Source organism: Hemitrygon akajei, chromosome 16 (genome assembly GCF_048418815.1).
Source record: "Hemitrygon akajei chromosome 16, sHemAka1.3, whole genome shotgun sequence".
NCBI classification, from domain to species: Eukaryota; Metazoa; Chordata; class Chondrichthyes; order Myliobatiformes; family Dasyatidae; genus Hemitrygon; species Hemitrygon akajei.
In genome coordinates this window covers 74,104,205-74,131,027 of record NC_133139.1, presented here as the reverse complement: position 1 = coordinate 74,131,027, position 26,823 = coordinate 74,104,205, and the positions used below count along the sequence as shown (strand labels likewise).

General features: G+C 48.2%; 1 protein-coding gene across 1 annotated transcript in view; it reads left to right on the top strand.

Annotated features, from left to right (window-relative positions):
* The window catches only part of LOC140740186 (rho GTPase-activating protein SYDE1-like), a 68,045-nt gene that overhangs the window by 7,858 nt on the left and 33,364 nt on the right, over nt 1-26,823 (top strand). The window contains exon 2 of the mRNA XM_073069185.1: nt 22,427-23,017. Within this exon, the coding sequence (XP_072925286.1) occupies nt 22,427-23,017 (591 nt within the window). The remainder of the gene's footprint in view (nt 1-22,426; nt 23,018-26,823) is intronic.

The window sequence follows — 26,823 nt, the reverse complement described above, 5'->3', positions numbered from 1 at the left end:
AAATGTTGCTAACGTGTCTGCCTCTGCCACGGTTTCTGACTGCTCACCCAGCACCCTTTGCGTGAAGAAACTGCCCCGATGTCCTTTTTAAATCTCTTCCCTCTGATCTTAAACCATACCCTCTTGTTTAATTTAGTCTCATGCTGTTAAAAAAAAGACCATATGCCTTCATCTGTCTATGCCGCTCATGATCTTGAATACCTCCATAGTCATCCCTGAGGCTGCTAGACTGCAGCGAATAAAGTCCTAGTGACACAATCTCGCTTTGTAACTCAGGCCCCTAGGTCCAGGCAACGTCCTGCCGAATTTTTTCTGCAGTTCAGTAACACCTTTCCTATAACAGGGTGGCCAAACCCTGTGCACCGTGCTCCAAGTGCAGTCTCGCCATCTTTTATGGCTGCAACATAACTTCCAAACTCCCGTACTCAGTGCCCTAACAGATGAGGACAAAAGCATGGAAGCACCTCTTCACCACCCTATCTACCCGTGACACCACTTTCAGTGAAGTAAGCACATGTACTTCTAGGTTCTTCTGTTCTACCATTCTCTGTTCAAGTCCAACCCTGGTCTGATCTCCCAGAATACAACGTGTCACGTTGATCTGCAGTGAAAGCCGTTTGCCAGCCTCAGCCCACCGATCTAGTTGATCAGATCCCACTGTAATTCATCACAACCTTCCACACTATCCACATCACCACCTGTTTTAGCATCATCTGCAAATATACTTACCATGCCTTATACATTCACGCGAATAAATCTCAAACAACTAAGGTCTCAGCACCGTCTTCTGCAGTGCATCACCAGACACAGGTCTCCAGTCCAAGAAACAACCTGCTTCCGAACACTGGCTCACTTCTGAATCCAATTGTTACCTGCCCCTAGATCCCATGCAATCTAGCTGTCCTTCTAAACATTCCCTTCAATTCTGGTGTTGTCCTTTGGAGCCTTGCACACTCTGAAAACACTTTTCATTCCTTTGTATAGCTGAGAGGCCAGAATGTTGCATTGGTTTTTAACCAAAATTTGAAACGTTTCTTAGTTTTCCACCGCTCTACTCGAAATAAACATGCTTAGTTTAAACTGAGGCCCTCCACTGCTCGGGGTCGATTATGGTCGTTGCGTCCTAGCTGTCTACGTAGCCCGTATGCAAGCCGAGGCAACGTGATGCAGAGAAGAATGGGTTTCCCATGCAGCAGGCTTCCCCTCTCCATGCAGCCGATGAATCTAAAGGAAGGGCAGAGACCGATAGTTTGGCACCAGTGACGTTGCAGGAGTTGCCAGTCAGCATTCAACTCAATGCCTTTAGGGAATCCAGCTCTGGATTTTTCCTCAGGTTTTACTCCCGAAACCTCTCCACTGAGTGGGTATAGCCGCAAGGCAATGGATATTTGGGATAAGGGTTTTCCTTCTCCTAGCTGAGCTGCCAACTATGCCCAAAAAAGCCGAATCTGCCCAGAGTGACTGTTTTAAGGTGCCAGTAACCTGCCTTTGCCCCTTTTCCTGTCAGTAGAGACGGTTCTGCCAAGCCTAATAGCTAAGCAATACTTGAAGGCCAGAGCCTGGACTTGGATGTCAGGGGCTATTTGAGACACATGCTACTGGGAGCGTTTAATAGGAAGTAGGGCCTTACCTCACTATCTTCCCCCCTCTCCCCCACCCCGGCCTTCTGGCATTGACAAACTTAAGAAACCTTAGTTTAAACCATAATCTAAATTTACTTAAAGTCACATGACTTATGGCTAAGTTATGTGGAAATTAACCCCAGCCAGCAGTTCACTTTCAATGGGGTTAAAAGGTGTGGAGTGTTGGACCAGGGTATGTAGTACAGCTCCCCACCATCATCAATCCTGTACGTATTTATGATAGAGGTTTCCTATGTAAACATGTCACACTATGACAGTTTCAGTTGGTAGCAATAAGGTTGTTACAGCATGAAAATTTACAGAATTATTAAAAATCTTAGTAATTACTACCGTTGCAAGTGAGAATGTTGATGAAATTAATATTTTTTTAAATGCAGTTTATTGGCCATATCTTCCATTTCAAATATTCTGATTCATTCAGATTTGAATCCATTAGGGATCATTTAAGATTTATTTTTTATATATAGCAATTTTTATTGCTCTAGCTCTTTCCTTAAAAGTTTACTATAAATGTTGAAATATTGGGCGGTGTCCAGAACTTTTTCTGTGTCCTGTAATAGAGTAATTAACAACATGAAGCTTTTCGTTAGCTGGGCTGCAGTACTTCATGTCTTTTACCAAGGGAGACTTTGCCTACTGTCTAATGGAGCTCAAGGTTTAATGAGTTAAGTTTACCATGACCATTTTAAAAGCTGATACAGAGCCCCACTCGGTTTGGAAGAGATCACTGCAAAGTCAGTGGAAGAACTGATGATAGGGAGTGTGATGACCTGATGATGAGATGCAAATCTTGCACTGTGGGATGCTACAGTGGGGAAGGAGGCTGTTCAGCCCATTGTTGCTGTGCTACCCTTGAAAGAACTACCCAATTTGTCCCAGATCTCTGCTCTTTCTTCACGGTGGTTCAAATTCCAGCCCGTGGTCAGAAGTTCAGTTCCTTACCAAATCGAGAAAGGGATTGGATTGGGATGTTTCCCCAGGCCTGGATGTACTGATATGGGATTGAGATATGTCCTCGTGTCTCAGGGTGTTGATTTTGGAATGGGATAGGCCGTCAAGTCTCTATGGTCTGGGACTGGATTGGGATATGCTCCCAGGTCTGACGGTGCTGGAATTTCCTGGGGCTGTACATTGAGTAGAGACAATATTGGAGCAGTTGAAACCTGAGGCAAAGATGGTGTAGGATGTACCATCAGTAAAAAGTTCAGACTGTATCCCAGAACAGATGGAGAGCACACGCTGGGTTAAAATTACTCTCCATTTGCTCCATTGTCATTGAAAAATAGCCTATTGTCACCTCTCTGCATTGGTGTATTAGCCCTGAAGGTCACACCCCAGGTGCTGTTTAAGTACTTAGAAGCTTCTGGCTCTCCCACACTCCCAGGTTGTGAGTTCTAGACTCCACTACTCTGAGTAAGAAAATATTCCCTCTCATAATCCTTCCACCAATTACTTGAATTCTCTGCACCTCCCACCCCTGGTTTTTAACCATTTCTGCTGAGGAAAATTGGTGCTTTCTGTTTTATCTTCATCATTTTACTGTAATACAATTAAACCTCCCTCAGACTCCATAAGGTAACTTGCCCAGCCTTTCCATTCTCTCCTGACTATACTCTAGTGAATCTTATCTGTACCCTCGCTGGTCCAATCAAGTACTTCCTATAATTGGTGATTAGCACTTTCTGAAGTGCCAAGCCTATGGTCTATCTAGTGCTGTGTACAATTCTACCAGAATCTCTCTGCTATTATATTATGTGTCTTAACAAGTCAAAGGAAAGCTTCCCAATAAAGGTTTTTGACTTGAGACACCATTTTGTGGAGGGCAGGAGAAGAGGGACAAGTGAATAATCTGAGAGAGGTTGAGGGTGTTTCAAATCCTAGACCAAGGTCTAGTTAACATGGGTCAATCTTGGTGTTCGGTTGGGAGACCTGTCATCTACCAATGGTAGAAAATTGTTCTTGACGGACGATGATTTCATTTTGGTGGAGTTGAAACGAAAAGGAAATTTGTGTTTGTCCTTGACTCTTGTAATTGTACAATGGGACTTCCTGACTGAAGGCAACTCGATGCAACTCCATCCTCTGCTAAGTTACATAACACGTACCTTATCTGCACAAGAACATTAGAATTAGGAGCAGGAGTCAGCAACCTGGCCCCTGAGATGTGCTTTGGCATTTATCAAGCTCCTGGCTGTTCTTCCATCTCAGCCATTCTCCAGCACATGTCCCATGATTCTCTTAATGCCCAGACATCATTAGGTTTGCTTTTAATGAACACAATGACTGACCTATTGATGCAGTGAATTCCCACTATTCACTACCCCTTGAATTTCTCCACATCTCAGTCCTAATCATTCCACCCCTTATTCAGGGATGGTGCGCTGGGGCAAGTTCTTCTAAGGCTGCACCAGTTTAAAGACTGCAAACACAATTGACCGCTGCCTTGTTGTTGCATTGATAATTGGTGAGAAAGTTATTGGAGATGAATGAAAGACTGAGAAAAGCCTCGGGATTTGACAGGGATCTGCACAGGAATCGGATCTGTGGCGGACCGGAGTGTTGGCATCTTGCTGGCCCAAGTAGAATGAGGATCAGTGGGATTCCTCACGGTGCCTTTCACCTGAATGAGTGGAGATTCTCACAGTGCCTGTAACCTAAATCAGTGGGGATTCTCACAATACCTTTCACCCGAATGAGTGGGAAACCTCACGGTGCCTTTCACCTGAATCAGTGGCAATGCTCACAGTGTCTTTCCCCTGAATGAGTGGGAATTCTCAGTGTCTTCCATCTAAATGAGTGGGGATTCTCACAGTCCCTTTCACCTAAATGAATGTCTTTCTCCTAAATAAGTGGAGACTCTCAGAGCGTCTTTATCCAGAATGAGTGGGAATTCTCGGTACTTCAGCTAAATGGGTTTGGATTCTCACAGTGTCTTTCACCTGAATGAGTGGGGCTTCTCAAAGTGTCTTTCATCTGACTGAGTGGGAATTCTCACAGTGTCTTTCTCTGGAAGAGTGGGGATTCTCACAGTGTCTTTCATCTGACTGAGTGGGGATTCTCACAGTGTCTTTCTCCAGAACAAATTGGGTTTCTCACAGTGCCTTTAACCTAAATCAGTGGGGATTCTCAGTCTGTCTCACCTGACTGAGTGGGGATTCTCACAGTGTCTTTCTCCAGAACAAGTTGGGTTTCTCACAGTGCCTTTAACCTAAATCAGTGGGGATTCTCACAGTCTCTTTCACCTGACTGAGTGGGGATTCTCACAGTCTCTTTCACCTGACTGAGTGGGGATTTTCACAGTCTCTTTCACCTGACTGAGTGGGGATTCTCACAGTGACTTTTTCCTGAATGAGAGGGGATTCTCACAGTGCCTTTAACTTAAATCAGTGGGGATTCTCAGTCTGTCTCACATGAATGAGTGGGGATTCTCACAGTGCCTATCCCCTGATTGTGTGGGGTCTTTCACAGTGTTTTTCTCCAGAATGACTGAGGATTCTCACAGTGTCTTTCTCCAGAACAAATTGGGTTTCTCACAGTGCCTTTAACCTAAATCAGTGGGGATTCTCACAGTGACTTTTTCCTGAATGAGAGGGGATTCTCACAGTGTCTTTCCTCTGAAGGAGTGGGGATTTTTAATGTCTTTCTGCTTAATGAGTGGAAATTCTCAGAGTGTCTTTTTTCCAAAATGAGTGGATAAAGTAGAACAGATAGATGTTATTTACTTGGATTTTACAGAAGGGGTTCAATAAGTTGCCACATAAAAGACTTTTCCATACGATAAGGATGTATAGAGTTGGGGGTGATGTATTAGCATGGATAGAGAATCGGTTAACTGATAGAAAGCAGAGGGTTGGGATACATGGGTATTACTCTGGTTGGCAATAAGTGGTGTACTGGGCCTGCAACTGTTTATGATATCCTGGAAGAGGAGACAGGGTGTAGTGTGTCTAAGTTTGCTGTTGACACTAAATTGAGTGGAAAAGCAAATTGTGCAGAGGATATGGAGAGTCTACAGAGAAATATAGATAGGTTAAGTGAGTGGGCAAGGGTCTGGCAGTTGGAGTGCAATGTTGTTAAATGCGAGGTCATCCACTTTGGAAGGAAAAATAGAAGAGCAGATTATTATTTAAATGGTAAAAGATTGCAGCATGCTGTTGTGCAGAGGGACTTGGGAGAGCTTGTGCATGAATTGCAAAAGGTTGGTTTGCAGGTGCAGCAGACTATCAAGAAGGCAAAAGGGATGTTGTCCTTCATTGCTAGAGGGATTGAATTTAGGAGCAGGGAGGTTATGCTGGAACTGTACAGGGTATTGGTGAGGTTGCATCTGGAGTATTGCATGCAGTTCTGGTCTCCGTACTTGATGAAGGATATACTGGCTTTGGAGGCGGTGCAGAGGAGGTTGATTTCAGAGATGAGAGGGTTAGACTATGAGGAGCGGTTGAGTCACCTGTGACTGTACTCGCTGGAATTCAGAAGAATGAGTGGAGATCTTATAGAAACATATAAAATTATGAAAAGGATAGATAAGATGGAGCCAGTAAAGTTCTTTCCACTGGTAGGTGAGACTAGAACTAGAGGGCATGACCTCAAGATTCGGGGGAGTAGATTTAGGACTGGGATGAGGAAGATCTGCTTTTCCCAGAGGATGGTGAATCTTTGGAATTCTCTGCCTAATGAAGCAGTGGAGGCTACATCAGTAAATATATTTAAGACAAGGTTGGATAGGTTTTTGCATAGTAGGGGTATTAAGGATTATGGGGGAAAGGCAGGTAGGTGGAGATGAGTCCATGGCCAGATCAGCCATGATCTTATTAAATGGCAGAGCAGTCTCGATGGGTCAAATGGTCTATTCTTGCTCCTATTTCCTATGTTCTGATCTTCTCACAATGTCTTTTACCTAAATGGGTGGGGATTCTCACAGTGTCTTTCTCCTGAATGTGTGGGGGTTCTCACAGTATCTTTCAGCTAAATGAGTGGGGATTCTCACTGTGCCTTTCACCTGAATGAGTGGAGATTATCTCAATGTGCACACTGTTATCAAATCCTCTTGGGGAAAAGTGTGCCATTTTGGGCTTTCTGTGCGAGTCCTTGGCTCATCCCCACTGAAAATGTAGAAGAAGCATCTAGCCATGAGTACCTCGAATCTTCATTTTTGGGGCACAGCAAAGCTCAGTGTACATGTCAGACCTCACGAGCCACTCACTCCATAAGACCATTGCCACCCCCCTGGGGGCAGAGCCCATGGGTCTCCCATCGGCTTTGTCAGCTGTCACAAAACCTTCTACCACGCTCCAGTGTAGTGGCCTGTCATAGAGCCCGAAGGTATTGTCCTTGAGTGTCAGATGCTCTGGAGTCCATCTGTCTCTGGAGAAAGCCACAGTGCCCAGGCTGCCAGCTCTACACCCAAAGTTTAGAGTATGCGAGTTGATATTGGAATTGAATTATTATTGTCACATATATCGAGATACAATGAAAATCGTGTCTCCAGATGTGATCATTACTTAGCACATTAAGGTGGAACGGGGTTTAAAAATAAATAAAAGAATGCAGAATGAAGTGTAACAACTACAGAATAAATGCAGGTTAACAATAAGGTCTGCAGTCGTAATGAGGTAGATTGTAATTGTACAATCGTACTACAGAACCATGTGATAGTCTTACAACAGCGGAGTAGAAGCTGTCCTTGGTGCGTGGTTTCAGGCCAGTGGGAGAGGGGAGAAGAGGGAATGTCTGGGCTGGGTGAGGTTTTTGATTTTGCTGGCTGCTTTACTGAGGCTGTGAGAAGTATAAACAGGCTCCATAGGAAGGAGGCTGGTTTCCACGATGTGCTGAGCTGTGTCCTCAACTCTCTGCAGTTCTGCATGCAATCATGCGCCAAACAAAGCCGAGGCTCACTCATGTCTTGAGACACCAAAGGAGCTGGAGGAGGTCAGCGAGGCAAACATTGTCCATGCAGGGAAATTGACCATCAGCCTTTGAGCTGAAGACCCTTCAACTGGATTGAGGGCAGAGGGGAGATAGCCAGTATAAACAGGTGAGAGGGATGGGTCTAGAGCTGGAAGGAGAGGGGGATGCAGGTTAGGAAGGGTGATGAGCACATAATGAGGAGAGAGGGGAGATAGTGACTGAGGTTGGGAGGTTATAGGTGGAGGCAACAGTTGCAACCAAGGTATGTTACAGTGTGGGTTTCCAAAACAGTGGAACTCACGGCTTCCTAGTCTGGGACCTGCCGGAGTATCAATGTCATTTGTCGAGGAGTGAGTCCTCTGTTCTGGCCAGGACAGGCACTGGTTTACCCACTGGCTTCGGTTTGTTACTGGTGTCCCGATGGAGAAGGCTCTGTGCCCTCCTCCCCGGAAGGCTGGAAGCTGAACAGTTTGTTCGTGGAGCCCCAAAGTGCAGGAGGTGGTTTATAATATGGGCTGGGAGCAGGGAGAGCTCGCCAATGAAGACAACCGTGGCTTTGCCGAGAACTGTCCATGTATCTGCGTCCACGCTGGGCTGAGTATGTGTAGCCGCCCTGCCCTCAGATGGAGCTGGACCGCTGTAGATTGCTGGCAAGCCTGGCTTTCACAGTGTTGCACACACAAAATACTGGAGGAACTCGGCAGGTCAGGTAGCATCCATGGAAATGAATAAACAGTCAACGTCGCATCAGGGCTGGAAAGGGAGGGGGAAGATGCCAGAATAAAAAGGTGGGAGAAGGGAAGGACGAGTAGATAGAAAGTGGTATGTGAAGCCAGGCGGGTGGGAAAGGTAAAGGGCTGGACAGGAAGGAATTTGATAGGAGAGGAGAGTGGACCACAAGAGAAAGGGAAGAAGGAGGGACACCACGGGAGGTGATAGGCAAGTGAGAAGAGGTAGGAGACAGGAGTGGGGAACAGAAAAATAGGTAAGGGAGAGTGAGGTGGGGGAAGCACTGGGAGGAGAAATCCATGTTCATGCCATCAGGTTGGAAGTGTTGCTCCTCCACCCTGAGAGTGGCCTCATTGTGGAAGAAGAGGAGCCCATGGACCAACATGTTAGACTGGAAATTGGGATAGGAAGCTAAATGATTGGCCACCAGCCACAGTGTTAGCAGTCAGCCTGCCCTGTACTGGAATGAAAATGAGCCCCCTGTGGCCTCACCCCCCACTCCCCCAGTCTCAGAGCCGGGGACCTCTAACACACAGGTCTTGTTCAGAAGGTGACTCCCTAGGCTGAACTCAGCAATCAAGCCAGTTTCCACTCTCATTTTCAGATGAAAGGAATCGTTTAATTCCTTCCAGCCTGTGATCTGGATCACATTAATTGCCACTGCTGTGTTTTCCATTAACACTATGGTATATGAACTCCTGTGCACTAGTTAAGGGAGTAGTTATAAGCTTCGCCAATGGCCCAGTGAGGAATTGGCTGAATCATGAAGCCCAGCACACCACAGGTTTGGTCCTGTCCACACGGGTTCAGCCTGTGGAGGCAGTGGGGCAGTGGAATTTGGCCAAGGCTCCAGCCTGACACTGAGATAATTTGTAACCCACCGGGGTTGACATAAGATATCAGAGAAGCAGCACTGAGATGCCCCCCCCCCCCCCCGAGTTGAATATCCTGCTAATGTTTGTGGCTGGGAGGCTGGGAAACAAAGTGCCAGTGGTATTGGAATGTGATGCTTCCGGCAGCTGAACGTCTTTCCCATTGAGCCCGAAGGTGTCCCTTGGTGCCGAAACGGTACAGTCGGGTCAGGGTGGCCAGTGACCTCCAGACCTCACGATGAAAGAAAGTCTTCAGTGTGTGTGTGTGACCTGCTAGTGTCCAGCCATGACCTGCCAGCATCCGGCTGTGGTCTGGAGACTGGATTTGCGGTCGCTGGTGTAGTGTGCGAACCTGACGTGAGCAGCAGCCCCGGCGGTATGGGCGATCGCCCCGGTCCGAAGGCATTGAGCGGGAAGCTGCTGCGCTGGCCCTCCATGTGGGGAAGTTCAAAGTAAGTTTATTATCAAAGTATATGTCACCGTATGCAATCTGGTGACTCATTTTCTTGTGAGCAATCACAGTAAATAAAAGAAACAGAACAGAATCGATGAAAGACCACACCCAACCGGACAGCCAACAACCAACCAGCAAATAAAGCAATAAACAGTGCAAAACACAAAAGGAAACGGGGAAAAAGTAGCAATAATAAATAAATAAATAGACAAGAGTCCCTGAGAGTGAAACCATTGGTTCAGTTCAGTGATGGGGCAAGTGAAGTTATCCCCTCTGGTTCAGGAGCCTGATGGTTGAAGGGTAATAACTTTTCCTGAACCTGGTGATGTGGGTCCGGACACTCCTGTACCTCCTTCCTGAGAAGACAACGTGGCCTGGGTGGTGGGGGTCCTTGCTGATGGATGCTGCTTCCTGCCCAATGGTGGGGAGGGCTTTACCCATGATGGACTGGACTGTATCTACTACTTTTTGTAGGAGGCTGGTGGGATGGATTCATGTACAAATAAGGTAATTTTTTTTGGATAATATATGCTAATATATGCAAGTTGAGTGTTGCCCTAAATACAGCTGTTAGCTTGGAATGGTGTTTGTTCCCAAGCGGCTGGAGTGACTGAGAGTGATCCATGATTTTGATTACTCAACAGTTGCCATTGTTGTTGTTACGTATGTCATTCACACTTCTAATTGAAGAGTGGCCCGGGGGGGGCAGACGCGAATCTGTCCGTTCGGGAGCCGGGGTTGGGTCGACCTTCGTCTGGCATCCCGTCCACAGCAGTTCCAACATGGGCGGCCCTGAGTCCTTGACGCACACAAGCCTCCGCACAGTGTCGACGTGTTGATCCAGGTTGTGGCGGAGCAGTTGTCATTAAAGGCTGAATAATGGGTGGAGAAAAGGTGCCACAAGAAGTGGTGTATGAAATTAAAGAACATACAGACCCTTCGGCCCACAATATTTTGCCTACTGTACATGTTAATGTCAAGCTTATTTAATGTCAATTCCTGTACACAAGTGTAAACAGAACAAAATAATTGTTACTCCGGATCCGATGCAGCACAAAACAAATGCAGAAGATAAAAAACAATAATAATAAATATAAATACATAATATAACTTATATACATAGATTGTGTGTCCATAAAGTAACCCGAGGTTGTACATTAGCTGATTGATGGGAAATAATAAAATAATGGTGGAGGTGTTGATCAGTCTTACTTCTTGGGGAAAGTAACTGTTTTTACATAGCCTCCTCCCTGATGGCAGTCCATGAGCAGGGTGTGTGGGATCCTTCATAAAGTTTCTGGTCATTTTTGTGTGTATATATATATATATATCCCTGATGGCAGTTAGGCTGGTGCCACAGATGCATTGAGCAGTTTTGACTCTGCATTGTAGAGCCTTCCTGTCTGCTGCAGTGTGGTTTTCATACCAAACTGTGATGGAGCTTGTCAGGACGCTCTCTACGGCACATCTGTAGAATGATGTGTGTATGGCTCTACAAAGTCCAGGTTTCCTCAACCTTCTTGGAAAGTGGAGGCGTTGGTGAGCTTTCTTGACTGTGTGGGATGTGTTTTGGGACCATGAGAGGTTCTGTGTGATGAGCTCTCCCAGGAGTTTGAAACAGCTTGTTTCCACTGCTGTGCCGCTGAAGTAAAGGGGGATGTGTGAGTGGTGCGAGTTCTCCGGAAGCTGGTAACTATCTTGTTGACACTGAGGGACAGGTTATTTGCCTGGCACCGGGCCTCAGGCTCTTCCACCTCCTCTCCGTAGGCCGTCTCATCGCTGTCGGTGACGAGCCTCACCACTGCCACGTCATCAGCGAACTTGACAAAGTGACTGCTCGGGTGTTTGTGCAGTCGCGTGTGAGCAGAGTGTACAGCAGGAGGCTCAGCACACAGCCCTGGGGGTTACCATGTTGAGGGAGGAGCAGTTGTTCGTTCTGACTGTCTGGGGTCTGTTGGTTAGAAAATCCAACACCTAGTTGTACGGTGGTGTATTTGCACTGAGCTGTAGGGATTCGTTCACCAAGGTCTGTGGGACAATAGTGTTGATTGCAGAAGTCCAGAAACGGCATTCTCGGTGATGAAACTAACCCTTCCTTCCCCCGTGGCCCTCCATTTGTCCTTCATCCATGTGCCTATCTTAGATTGTCCTAAGTGTTCCTAATGTATCTGCCTCTTCCACCATCCCGGCAATGCACTCCATGCACAATTTATGAAGGATGTTTCGAGGGCAATGAACTTGTGACAGTCCCCAACAACTGCGGAAGGGGGTATAGCAGAATTTGTATACTCGGAGAAAAGTGGGCCTGAAGATCAGGGATGCAGTCAGAGAGAAGCCGAGGAAGTGCACAAGGGATTGCCGGTGACGTGGACAGGGAGGTGAAGCAGGGCTGGTGTAAAGAGTAAACACTGGGCTTGGCTGGTGCTGCCGGATAGTGGGAGGTGATTCTTATCATCCCAACACAAAGAACTGGCGATGCCCCAATGGAAAGAAAGACCTAAGGAAGGGATTGTGTTTGGAGTGTTGGAGTTGCTGAGAGGGCAAAGTTGGAGTGACTGATGAGGAAAGGTTAGGAATGACTTTTAACGTCCTCAAGCATCCATCCAGCCTTACAGCCAGAAAGTGGCACAAACTGAATAAATCTAAGTCTGGAATTTGATAGAAAAATGGAAATTGCTGGCAACAGTTTCTCTCGGCACAGGTGCTGTCTGACCTGCTGAATATTTCTTGCTTTCTGTTCTTGTTGTCTTCAAAATACGGACACTTCGGTAATATTAAGTGCAGGTTGAACAGTTGCCCACTTGTCCTGTCGTGCGTCTCCACTCCAGTGAGATGCTCGTTTGGCAGGGCAGGAGAGGAGGGAGTGTGGCTATGGCGTTTGCATGTAGCTGGGGCCATGACACAGCCTTGGGCGACCCCTATCTGTGCTGGGATGGGGTCAGTGTTGTATCACAGTGTGGTGGAGCCAGTCTTCTGACAGCAGCTACGCTTGACAAGGGTTCTCCACAGTCACTCTCAATACATAAAGTAAAAGGCTTCTGTAAGGTCCACGTAAGGTGTTTGATGCTACTCCCTGCCTTTCTCTTAGAGTTGTTGTACAGCCCAGTGTGCTCTGGTTGGATGGAATCCAGTCTGTGATTTGGGGATCTGGGGCAGCTCTTTGACCACTGGCAGGAGGGCGCTGAGGGGACTCTAGTGACGATTTACTCTGTGCAGACAGCAGGCAGCCCCTCTGGATTTGCCCCATTCCGGAAGACCTTGGCGGCCCTCAGCAAGTCCTCCTACTGTGGACGTTAGTTTGTATGCACAGTTCCTCTGCCAAGCATGGTCTCACTGATCTTGGACCTTTCTCTTCCATCTTCACCCTCCCCTAGGCACTTCTCACCCCAGACTGATGCTCATCTTGAACCTCTTTGCATCTCCAGCCCCTTGCCCTCACTCAGACCCCCTCCTACACTATCATGCCCTATCACTCAGTCCCTTCCTCCTTTACCTTCTCAGCACCCATCCTTCAACCTTCCCGCTACCCTTCCCTTCTACCCCAACCCTTCCCAGATATTGCAATGTGCTACTGATCCACTGCGGGCCGAAGGGCCTGTTCCTGTGCTGTATTATTCTGTAGCCATTTTACTGAGGGGTGGGGGGGGCAAGATTTCTTTCAAATGGCTCCACGGATCCAACACTGGGGCACTTGGAGTCTCCTTGGAGTGGTCCTGGAAGGCAAGAGGGCAAGAGTGAGCGGAGTGAAACATGGCTGACATGCTCAGAGGGAGTGGAACCATTCGAAGGGGATTAGCGGGCTGGATTTAACGGGCTTGCCCGTGCCCGGGGTGGTGGGAAAGTGACTGCACTTGCTCATTTTCCATATACGGTCAGGCATTCTGTAATCGTATAATCTACAAGCTGAAAGTATCCTTGACATGCTACGTTTCAGCAGCTGAGTTATAATTGGAACTGTTGAAGACATTATGCACAGGAAGTTCTTGTTGATAGTTCACTGTGAATTCCTGATAAGTGACTAAGATGCTGTGGGAATAGTTTATTCAGTTAACAGAAGCCGATGGAAGCGTTACGCAGTGTGGCGCAGCAGCAATGCTGGGCCCTGCCAGGGAACGAGAGCAGGCACCTGGGCCAGGTGGATGGAGCCAGGGAGCACACAAAGCAGAATTATATCTCAGTGTAGAGGAGGACTCTGGCGAAGGGGGAAGTTTCAGCGCACTCGGGGTTGGGAAGGGTTGTGGACAACAGCAGATGTGAGGGGCCTTTAGTTGGAGGAAGGAGAAGGACATGGCGCTGGAAAGGCTGAGATGGAGAGACCTGAAATCAGAGGCTGCAGTATCTGCCCTCTCACCTGCAGTGGAATCTGGCCCATTCATGTCTCAAACTCTAACACCCCTCCATGGCTTCAGACCACTAGGTGTCCAGCACAGTTACCACCACCACCCCCCCCCCCCCCATGCACATTCACACAGATTTCTGCACAGCCCATGGTTTGGCCTTGCTTTGTTCATCCTGGTCCACCCAGATAGCTTCCCCAACATCCCTTTGCCCACTCACTTCCATTGCCTTCATACCCCCTTGCTTCCTTTTATCGCTCACTTATTCATTCCCTCCCCCATTCTTTCTTTCCCAATCCTCACCCTCCCTTCCCTCCTCATTCTTTTCTTCCCCTCTCCCCTCCCTAGGGGATGTCTGCCCTCACAGTCTCCGCCATCACGTGCTCCTTAAAGCCCTCCCCCCCCACCGTGAACCCCTCTGAAAGCCCGCGATTCATCGGCCTCTGAGCTCGGCCGCGGCCTTATCGCAACATCGGTCAGTTTAGCTTTCCTGAGGAGATCTCCCTGATTATTAACAAATTAGCAGCAATTTGTCTTGCAGGCTGGTGCCCTGGGGAGGCGACCAGAGGGGGGGGGGGAGAGAGCCGATCCCGACAGCCGAGCTGAGAAGGAGGTGTTGTAGGTCGGTCCCCCGCCGTCCCACGCCCGGGGTATCGCTCTCCTTCCCCACCCTCTGCTGGATCACAGTGCAGCCCACTTTATTCTGCAGGACTGTTAGACGGCCCTGGCCCGAGTGCTGTGCTCTGCCGATGTTAACCTGAGCCTGCCTCCCACATAAACAGGCTGCTTATTTCCAGCGATCTAATTTTAAGCCTGAACTCGCGCTTCCACTTTTGATTAAACTTCCGCTGCTGTGCTTTAAACCTGCGGGCGTTCTGAAACTGGCCTTGTTCTCCTGCCTCGGACGTGTGAATGGTGCTTTCAGTTCCAAGCGGGAGCTGGGGATCTCGCCACAGACCCTCCTTTGTGCAGCAGGCGGCAAATCCCGGGGAAAACAAGGAGCCAAGTTTCAGGGAACTACTAGAGGCAAGGGGCCTGTTGTTCCGTGTGGTAGGCTGCAGCTGGCTTGCTCATAGCTCCCGGCACCACGAACCACCTCACGGGGAAGAAGAGCTCCCCCCCCCCCTTACAGATGTGAATCGTGTTGCCAGCTGGTCCAGCACGCCCCCACCCCTTCACCCAACCTGTCAATCTGAATCCTGTAATGAGAAAGGAGGCCATTCAGCCCATTGGGTACAGGTCAGCTCTGGGGAAACAACCCCCTTAAATCCCATTTCTTATCTCTCCTTGTTTCCCTGGGTGCCTGCAAGTTATTCGCTCTCACACCATGTCTAACAGCATTGTCATTACCACTCACCTGCACACTGGGGTCATCTGCAGTGACTAATTAACTTACTAACCTGTGGGGTGATTGTCCACGTGTCCAATAATGATAGAAACTGGATGGGAGAGTTTTTCGGGGGGGGGGGACCCTTTGCTCTGGGGAGGTTCCACTCTCAGAAGACTGAGTCCAGTGGTACGAACAAGCATCACAAGCTGGGGTTCTCCTGGGTTGCAGTGGACGACCACGATGCCTTCTGTGCCTTGACGTGCTCTCCACTCGCCACAGCGCGTCGCAGTACAGCCTGCCTGGCCGTTGGATCTCGTCCGCCGGTGCTCACTTTGCATGCTGGGACAGGCATGTCCCTCGATATGAGGCCCCCGGATACCCTGATTTAGTCCAGCTGTCAGAGCAGTGTACTGGGGTGTGGCCGCTGTCACAGTTACTTGAAGCCACGGGTGAGAGCTGAGCGGGGGCCAAAAATGAGGGAGCTGCCCAGAAATGGACACGTCAAGCCCCCTTCGCCAGAGGCTGCTCCCCTTCTGTGGACATCCCTCACACCCCACTAACCTGGACATCTTTGTGATGTGGGAGAAAACTCACTTGGTTGCTAGAAACTCCACACAGACCCCACCGGAGTGTCAAACCAGGGTCTCCAGGGATGTGAGGCGGCAGCATTTAATCAAGGATCTGTCGGTTCAGGATAGAGATCTGAGGAAGAGCTTTTATCGCCCAGAGGGCAGTTGGGGTGTGGAATACAGTGGCTGAGTGGGTGATGGAGGCAGAGACAAAGGCATCTAGATAACACTTAGCAAGAGAAAATCTACAGATGCTGGAAATCCAAGCAACACACACAAAATGCTGGAGGAACTCAGCAGGTCAGGCAGTATCTTTTCCATAGATGCTGCCTGGTCTGCAGAGTTCCTCCAGCATTTTGTGTGTGTTGCTTAGATAAACGGCAAGAAAGCTATGGAGAAGGTGGGATTAGCAGAGATGGGTATAGGGTCAGAAAGGATGCGATGGGCTGAAGGACAAATTTCTGTACAATGTGTCTCTGATTCTGTGGTACTACCCGCTGCACGCCCCACCCGACACGCAGGCTGCAGTCCAGCAGGGAGCATGGCAAGAAGAACAAACTCAGGTCTCCAGTCACAACCCAAAGACATTTTAAAATGTACACACGTTCCCCTCCCAAATCCACTACGGACTGAGCACTGACCCGGCTTGGTGGGTGGGGAGGAGGGAGACTTTGAGGGCATCTCAGAGCTGGCAACTATATGTCTCAGAAATGATGGGCTAGGCAGCCAGAAATCCAAGGTGGGTTGAGCAAGGTCCCTGGACTGGGGGAGCTTCCAATCGATAGGTGAACAGGATGGGCAGGTGAACAGAGTTTGTCAGAAGGAGACGGACGGACTTCATGATGCAGAAGGTGACGCGGGGTGGGCGGAGTGAAGGTGGAATAGAGGTACAGTGATCAACTGTGATTTTATTTTTGAATGATGGGCCAAATGGCCTCTGCCACTGTGATTGAGGAGATGGTTGGAACACTAACCTATCCAGAGGGGTAGAGCATGTGCTGGGGCTGCCCTCTGTACCGATCGTGCCTGGAGATGATCACCACGCTGGTCTTAACCAGCACTGTGTAGATTTACTCCCTCCTCCTTCTCCACATCTCCTTAACAGAGTTGAGTGGACTGTTCAACTTCTCGTGCTTACTCCACCATTCAATAAGACCTTCTACCTCAGCAGCACTTTACTGCATGAAACTCCAGGTCCCTCTTTCCAGTAACCGACGGCGACATTCTGCTGACAGATCACGAAACCACTACTTCCTGTAAAAACGTTTCTTCTTCTGAACTGCAGCTGATTGCGGCCCGTACTTTCAATTTTGATGGCGTATTTTCCGGCCAGCTGAGCAATCCGGCAGCTTTGCTGTCTTCTGGAGAATCCGAGCGGGGTGCGCAGCCGTCGTTTCCTAATGGCGGAACGCGAACCCATGATTGGCTTCCTTGCTCCTCGCCGATTAAAACGCCGAGCAAGATTGAAGCCAACGAGGATGAGAGCGGAAGACGAGTGGGTGTTCTGCACCGTCTGCCCGCGTTTGACTAGTCTCCCTCTGCCTGCTGCTGGAGGAAGGTGCGGGAGTCTTGGGTTCCGTCACCCCGGGGGTGCGGCTTGTGGCTGTCGGACTCTTTCCGGGACACCGCGGTTTGCTGCTTAAGGTCCTCAGTGCTGAATGCGCCCCGCAGACTTGCTTATCGTGTTCTATGTGTTTCTGGCTGCTGTTTTCGTGCGATTTGATCGAGGCGCTTTGATGCAGAACTGGGACCTGCTGTCATTGACACAGCACTAAACTGAACTGACTGTCACTCCTGGACTATGTTTGGGGACCCTGTGGTTTGATGTTTAATATTCCGTCTGTTAATTGCTCATTTTTTTAACTTTTAAACTTTTTAGTTTAATTTATCAAAATTATTTATTTAAACCTTCGTTAAGTTTTTCTTTCACTCAATGGTTGTTTTGGTGTTTTCTTTTAAAGAGTTCCACAGTGTTTCTTTGTTCTGTGGCTCCCTAATAGAGGATGAATCTAGGGTTGTACACTGCATACATAGTTTGAGAATAAATGTACTTTGAACCTTTGAAATCTATCCAGAGTTACACTTCTATCCATCTCTCTGGAATGTTCTCGGCAACGGGTAATTCCAAAGGTTCAGCAACCTCTGGCTTGCAGCCCCCTTCCCAGCTCCTCCCAAACATTTCCAACACTGTCGCTTGGCCTGCTAGTGTTGGTATTTAAAACTGCCACATAGTCTCACTGTGCCTTGTCTTCCTCCTAACCCTGCTGCAGCCTGCGAGATCGGCCCACTCCTCTGGGAATGCCAACTGGACTAGGCAGTGATGTTTCTGAGGCAGTGTTGCTAATGGTTACAAAACTGTGTTTATCCTGCTCCCAGACTGATTTGATTAAAAATCTGGCAGGCTGCTGCTTCGTAAGTCGATCTTTTCCTTACCCTCTCCCACGAGGTATGTGAGTTCAAGCCGCGTGAAGCAGTCTGCCCAGCTGGCGTAGCTCCGATAGTCCCAGGTCATGCTCTGCAGGAGAGTGCAGGTGAGAATGTGCACAGGGCTGGGTCTGTGCCACCTCCTTGTGCTCCAGCACCCGCCCACATCCCTCGCACACTCCACCCGCGTACGCGTCAACTCTTGTGCACTCTCATGCTTGTATGCATGCTCTCACTGGTGTGTAATGCTCTTACGCACTCATCTGTAGCAAGTTCTCTTACTCTCACGTCATGCGTACTCTTGCACACTTGTATTTACACTTCACAGGCTGTTGCACTCAACCTGTAGGACATGACCCATTCCCTCTTCTCTCCCTTCATCTTCCCCCGCACACGACCCTTACACACTTTCTTCATTTCTTTCTGTTGTGCTAGTGGCACTGAGACCCCTCAGGCATACCGTATCTCCAATGTGGCGTTTGCAGCAGTTGGTATTTGGAGAATCTGTTTAAAACCACATTTTTCAGTCGCATGTTTATTTGCTTTCCTGCACGTTAGGAGGAATGGGACAGCACTTACGCGGGTGTAGCGACAGAACAGAGAACAGTACAGCGCAGGAATAGCCACGATGCCAGTCTAAACCAACCCCATCAGCCTGGACAAGATCCATATCCCTCTGTACCCTGCCTGTTCTTGTATCTCGAGTAACAAAGTGTTGGTGGGAGTCAGCGGGAAGTAGGCAGTCAGTAGTTTGTCTCATTGCCTCCCAACCTTTATTGCCATTGTTCTTCCTTCTACCATCTCCCATAACCACTCTCTGTGTACAACTTGCTTCATAGATCTTCTTTAAACTGCCCCCTTCTCACCTTAAAGCTATGTCTTCCAGAATTTGACATTTTCACCCTCAACATTACACAGTCTCTGCCTCTGATAATTTTACACGCAGTGTAATTTTACGTCGCAGCCTCTCAACCTGCGACGCTCCAGAGAACACCATCCAAGTTTGTCCAGTTTCCTGGAGTTAATCCCTTGTGTGCTCCACTTCCCTCCCACAGTCCAAGGACAAACTGGTTGGTGGGTTAATTGGCCATTGTAAATTGTCCTGTGATTAGGCAGTGTTAAATAGGTGAGTTGCTGGGCGGTGCAGCTCGTTAAGCCAGAAGGACCTGTTCTGCACCATATCGGTAATAAAATAACCAGCGTCCCTGTCAATCTCTTCTGCACCCTCTCCAAAGCCCCCATATCCTTCCTGTAGTGTGGCAACCAGAACTACATGCAATATTTTAAAGAAAAAAATTGTATCTTCTTAACTTTTATACTCAAACCCCCAACAATGAAGGCAAGTACTACCCTATCTACTTGTGATGCCGCTCTTAGGGAACTATGAACTTGTGTCCCAAGAGCCATCTATACAACATGTTCCTAAGAGTTTTGACATTAACCACATACTTTCCTCTTGCCCAAGAACTTGGATATACAGAATAATTGTCCCGGGTAATGTTGAAACTGTTGGTGCTGCACGTGGAAAAGATTCTGCCACACTCTGCTATATGTTAGTCTGTCAGGAAATGAGTCACTTACCTCAACCTGCTCAGCAACCACACCAACTGGAGTGTTTTCCCTTTGCTCGTAGACTAGTTTTGCCAGGGCTCCCCAATGACACACTCAGTCGAGGGCAGTCACCCTCACGTCCGGACTTCAGCTCTTTGGACAAAGGTGGTGTTCTTCTTTACCAAGTGATCCTGGCAAAGCTTAAGCTGGGCCTCAGAGAGTACGTTTCCAGCTCGTGTGCCCTCCAGAACTGTTGGCCACACCTTTCTTCACTTTGTTGATGAGTTTGAGAAGGGATTAGTCAGGATGGATTTCTCCTGCCTTCTGTCAATAGGATCCATCTAAGCAATTTTCCACATTGTTGGGTGGATGCTAATATTGTAGCTATTTTGGTATAATCAGCTACGGACCTGTTTGCTCCAGAAACAAAGGTCTTCAGTTCTTTGGCTGGTATGTTGTCTGGTTTCTAATACCACAGGAACATATTTAGTCACAAAATTATTCTCCTTGAAGCAAAGAAAGTTGAGAAGATTTGATGGATATAAGCGAGATTATAACAGGTTGAGGAAAGGTGACCAGAGAAAATTAGTTCCCTTCAGCCTATGCTACCAGGAGGAGAAGGAACAAAATGGAGATTTCGAGGAATATGAGTAAGAATTTTTGCACACAAAGAGTGGTAATGGCCAGTCCACTGTCTTCAAGAATGGTTGAATCAGAGATATTTGATTATTTTAGGAAATTAGATCAGCATCTAAGGGAGATAAAGACTGAGTGGATTGCTGTACTAATCAAATGGCCTCATTTATGCAAGATGGCTGAATGTGATCGCCGCTGGGACTCTTTTCACTGGGAAGGTTGTATGTTCCACACTTGTCCACCCAGAGCCTCTCCTCTCGTTCAAGTTGCTGCCTTCCTTTGAACTCCAACTGCACAGACACAAATTAGTGGGCTGAGACCTGGGTTCACTGCAGCCACTGAGGAACTGTAGTCGCAACAGTAGTCCCCTGTGGTGGTGGTCTAGACTAGCATCCTTCATTACTAGCCCACGGAGATCCCCAAAGGCCGTAATGGGGCTCCTCAGGGAATTAGAAACCGAGAACAAGTGGCAGGCTGGGAGCAGGAGCTGACGGGTCCAGAGAAGGAGGGGGTCGAAGGGCAGGCAAGATAAGGTCAGAAAGCAGGGAGGATTGTGGTGGGGTGGGTGGTGGTGTAAACTATCTGAAAGGGTTCCGGAACTAAAGACTGTGAGAGGTAAGGTGAGTGAGAAGGAGGAGGCAAAGTCAGTGGTATCTGTGTGTGTGGGGGTGGGGGGTAGAGACAGACAGACAGATACAGAGAGGAGAGGAGGGGATGCTGTTTGAAAATGGAGAGGCTCAATAGTGTAAGGTGTCCACAGACCTCCACAGTGGACCCTGAATCAAGGAAGCCTGACCTGGGCAACAGTGAGATTTGTTACTGAAGGCGCAGTTTGTAGTTTCAAAAGTTGGTGCTGCGCCTGCTGTAGATGACTTTGGAAAAAGGCCTTCTGAACTTCCATTCTGCTGAGAATAATAAGATGATTCCTTGGATAGTAATACTGACTCAGCAACTTTGGCAGCTCTGTACTCTCCCTGCCCTGGCAGTGTATGATGGATGGTGTAGAGCAGGGGTGTCAAACTCATTTTAGGTCACGGGCCGGATTGAGCAAAATGCTGCTTCATGCGGGCCGGATCAGTCGGACGCGTGCGAACGCAGCTTTCGTTGCCTCCGTTTTTTCAGCCTGCTCTCATGTGTCTCAGTCTCTGCTATAACTACAAAGTGTTTCACTTTACAAATTCCGTTTCTTATGAAGAAGACTGCCGAGCAAGACTGCCGAATAAACACTAAAAACCCTGAAAACCTGGTACCTGAATAAACTCAGCATTAGCCATATCATACGCCATAGGCGCTTCAATTACTGGGGCCAGCTTTAATAGTAATTAGATATTATCTCGCGGGCCAAAGATAATTCCACCGCGGGCCGGATTTGGCCCGTGGGCCTTGAGTTTGACATATATGGTGTAGAGGGAGGCCTCTCTCAATGTCCATAGACAGGGCAGTGTAGTGGGTGCCTCATTCAGTCTAACCCTGGGAGTGTGTGATGGTATGCTTAAGAGGGAGCACTCACTGTCTAACCCATTCCTTGGGAATGTGTGATGGGTCAGTGTAGAAGGAACTTCCCTCAGCGTCTCTCCCACACCCTGGGAGTTAGTGACAGAATAGCATTGAGAGAACTTCACTCAATGTCCACACTTGGGATTATGTGATGGGAATGTGTGGAAGGAGCTTCACTAGGTGTCCAATTGTAGGAGTGTGTGATGGAAAAGCATAGAGGGAGCGTCACTCAGTGTCCAACCCTAAAGTTGTATGATGGGACAGAGAGCTTCACTCAGTGTCTAACTGGTACATTGGAAGTGTGTTATGACTTGGTGTTGAGGGAACTTCACTCAGATTCCAGCCCTGGGCATGTGTGATGGGACAGCATGAAAAGTTAAGGGACTAACCTGATGGGTGAATCTTTCTCTGTCCTTTCAGTGAAGTTCTCCAACTCTTTGAGCAGGTCCCTGATAAACTTTGTTTTGCCGCCTTCAGATCCTGAGGTCCCGGACACGGCAGCGACTGCCACAAATGGAGAGAATAACCAGACGATGTGTGCGATCGGTGAAGAACAGAGTAACAGGGACTGCACCTCTGGTTCATCCAGGAGTCTTGGCACACCTGCACCTCCCTGCGGTACGGACAGTGGAATGGACTGCACTAATCGTGCCACGTGTGTGTCCAGCCTGGCACGGAGCTCCAGCCCAGAGCAGGACACCCACACCGCAAGGCAGAGTGAAGTGAGGAGGGACAGAGTGGGGGAAGGAGCGATCTGGTACAATCCCATTCCAGAGGATGAGTACGTGATGCCAGTGCCACGCAAACCTGGGAGCAGCAAGGCAGTGTGGTACGTGGAGATGCCCCAGCCGAGCGAGGCCGAGACCGGCACTGGTGATGGTGCGCGGAAGCCCAGCTGTTTGGCGGCAGCAAGCTGCAGCGAGAGGACGCTGGAGTCACGAACAATAAGATGTCCAGCTGAATCCTCGCCTCCGAAATCCCGTGCACCTTCGCACCCAGTGACAGCCACTGGAGTGTCATGGAGTTGCAGTCAGCAGGGGAGCAGTACACAAAAGACCAGACAGTCAGGTGAGTGATCATTCCCAGGATACAGAGAGTAACCAGACCTGGCACTCCAAGCAGGTGTAGGCACCAGTGGAGCACTATTTCCAGTTGGTCCACACAAGGGCCTTAAAATCATGGATGGTGATTATTGGTGTTGGGATGAGGCACCACTGAACCTTTACCCCAAAATACTTCACTCATCCCGTCTCCAATGGCTCACTACTGCAGCTGCTGGAAATCTCAAACCACAGCAGGAGATATAGGAAACACTCAACAGACCAGGCAGCATCTGTCAATAAACTTGAATGCCAAGCAACTGAACCTTCTTGACCAACCTCCTGTGCGAGACCTTGTCAAATGCCTTGCTAAAGTCCATGCACACAACATCAACTGCCTTCCCTTCGTCAACTTTCCTGGTAACTTCCTCGATAAACTCTATAAGATCAGTTAGACATGACCTACCACACGTGAAGCCTTGCTGACTATCCTTAATCAGTCCATGCTTATTCAAATACTGATATATCCAGTCACCTATAATACTTATCAAATACTTTTCCACCACTGATGTCAGGTTCACCAGCTTATTTTTTACTTTATGCCTTTCTTAAACAGCAGAACAAGATCAGCTGTCCTGTAAACCTCTGCGGCTAAGAATGATTTAAGTATTTCTGCTAGGGCCCCAGCAACTTCTGCACTTGCCTCCGACAGAGTGGAAAGGAACACTTTGTCAGGCCCTGGGGATTTATTCAGCCTAATTTGCCTCAAGACAGCAAACAGCACCTCCTCTATAATGTGTATAGGGACCATGACCTCATTACTGCTTTGCTTCACTTCTATAGACTCTGTGTCCATCTCCCAAGTGAATACTGATGCAAAATAACCATTTCCGATCTCCTCATCTCATTTGGCTGCATGCATAGATTACCATTCTTACCTTTCAGAGGACTAATATTATCCATTGTAATCCTTTTGCTCTTAACATACTTGTATAATCCCTTAGGATTCTCCTTCACCTTGTCTGCTGGGATAACCTCAGGCCTTTTAGCCCTCCTGATTTCTTTCAGAAGTGTTCTCATGTATCTTGTATACTCCATAAGTACCACAGTTGTTCCTACCTGCCTATACCTGCTATGTACCTCTTTTTGTTTTTCTTAACCAGGGCTCAATATCTCTTGAAAACCAAGGTTCCCTGCACTTGTTATCTTTTAGTCTGACAGGCACATCCAATCTTGATACTCTCAAAACTTCACTTTTGAAGGCTTCCCACTTAATAAGTACACCTTTGCCAGAAGACAGCCTATCCGAATCCACACTTGCCAAGTCATTTCTGATGCCATCAAGATTGGTCTTTCTCCAACTTAGAATCTAAAGCCAAGTGCGGCCTGCCCTTTTCAATAATTAACTTGAAACTAATGGCATTATGATCACTAGATGCGAAGTCTTCAACTGCACAAATTTCCATCAATCGACCTGTCTCACTCCCTATTAGATCAAGTATTGCACATTCTTTTGTTAGGACTTCTATGTACTAATTAAGGAAACTTTCCTGAACACATTCAACAAATTCTATCCCATCTACAGTGTGGGAGTCCCGATCAATGTGGGGAAAGATAAAATTACCTGCTGTCACAACCTTGTGTTTCTTGCAACAGTCTATGATCTTACTACAAATTTGTTCTTCTAAATCCCACGTACTGTTAGGTGGTCTATAATGTAGTCCCGTTAACATGGTCATACATTTCTTATACCTCATTTCAACTCGTAAAGCCCCACTAGAGCTGCTCTCCAGTCTGAGCACGGCCATGATTTTCCCTGACTAGTAACACCACCCCTCCCCCTTAATCCCTCTCACTCTGTCACGTCTAAAACAACAAAACGTCGGGATATTGAGCGACCAGTCCTGCCCCTCCTGCAACCAGGTCTCACTAATGGCTACAAATCATACTTCCATGCATTGATCCATGCCCTGAGCTCATCGTCCTTTCCTACAATACTTGCATTGAAATATACGCAGCTCAGAACATTAGCCGCACCGTGCTCAACCTTTTGAAACACAATTTTGTCTGAGGCCTTAACAACATCTGTCCCCATAAATCAACACTATCTGTTCTCGTACACTGGTTCCCATCCCCCTGCAACTCAAGTTTAATCTGCCCCCCACTTCATGCAGAGTAGTTCTAGCAAACTTTCTCGCTAGGATATTAGTCCGCCAGTTTAGATGCAAACCATCTCTTCTGTGCAGTTCCTACCTTCACTGGAAGAGAGCCCAATGATCCAAAATTCTGACAGCCTCCCTCCTACATCAACTCCTTAACCACGAGTTGAACTGTATGAGCTTCCTATTTTTGGCCTCTCTAGCACATGGCATGGAGTCTTGAGATGACAACCCTAGAGGTCCTGCCCTTTAACTTAGCACCGAACTCCCTGAACTCACTTTGCCAAGCCTCATTCCTCTCCCTACCCATGTCATTGGTACCGATATGGACCACGACCTGTGGCTGCTCACCCTCCCACTTAAGAATACTACGGACCTGATCCGAGATGTCCAGGATCCTGGCACCGGGGAGGCAACACACCACCAGGGGATCTCATTCTTGTCCACAGAACCTCCTTTCTGTTCCCCTAATGAATGAGTCCCCTATCACCCACAGTTCACCTCTTCACCCCCTCTTTCTGGAGCGACAGAGCCAGACTGAGTGCCAGAGACCCAAGCACTGTGACTTTCCTCTTCCCAACGGTATCCAAATTGGTATGCCTGTTGTTGTCAGGGATGGCCACAGGGGTACACAGCACTGGCATCTTAATCCCGTTTCACCCAGTTTCCTGTCTCCTGCACTCTGGGTGCAACTATCTCTATGTCCTATCTACCACCCACTCAGCCTCCCGAATGATCCGGAGTTCATTCGGTTCCAGCTCGAGCTTCTTAACATGGCGTGTTAGAAACAGCAGCCACATGCAAATTTGCAAGTGAAGTCATCACAGACACTGGAGGTCTCCCTGCCTTCCCACTATCCCGCCTGGTATCCCTGCTGCTCTAGCTGTGCAATTATAAAGAAGGAAACAATAAATAAATGGAAAATAATCTCCATGCAGCCTTTTCCTTCTTTCACTGAAGCTTCAAAGAGCTAAAAGCCCCAAATCCCCACTCTAGAACTGTTCAAACGCTGAATCTCCCGCCAAGCCCTGCTTTTTAATACGCACTCACCGATCTGTGTGAGTCACCTCTTCCCTTGCCTGATCTCTGACTGGATGCTGTTCAAACACCGAAACTCCAGCGAAATGCTGTTTTTTAAATGGATGGGAATTGTTCTTCAGCGGGAACTGTTGTGAGTACAGTAGGGCAGGGCTTTCAGGAGCAGGCTGAGCCGGCCGGGCATCCTGGTGCCATTTAGGATAGTGGCCATCCCACTTGGTGGTGCAATAATACCAGCACCAGACTCCGGAGCGAAGGTTCCCGAGTTCGAATCCAAGTCGGGTTGAGCGTCGAGCTAGCAACTCAGCCTCGTAAAAACAAGAACATTTGCTATGGAAACACCGTCAAAAGACGGTGCCCCGATAACTCCACTGCCGAGTTAGGGGCTATTCTTCTTCTTCTTCATACCAGGACTGGGCGGCTGCGGTTGGTGTAGGTCAGGAGGATGCGTGGTGGCACCCAGGAAGGAGAGGGTGTTGGCTTCAGCTCTCCAAAATAAAGGAATGAGAACCCCGGGAGGGGCAAAGGGGGTGTGAATCTCATCTCTGATTCAGCTGCTGAGATACCATGAGGTTGAGGCCAAGGATGAAAGGAATTATTAAAGAAGTTCCTTAAGGGGTGACCTGGCTTTGCTCCA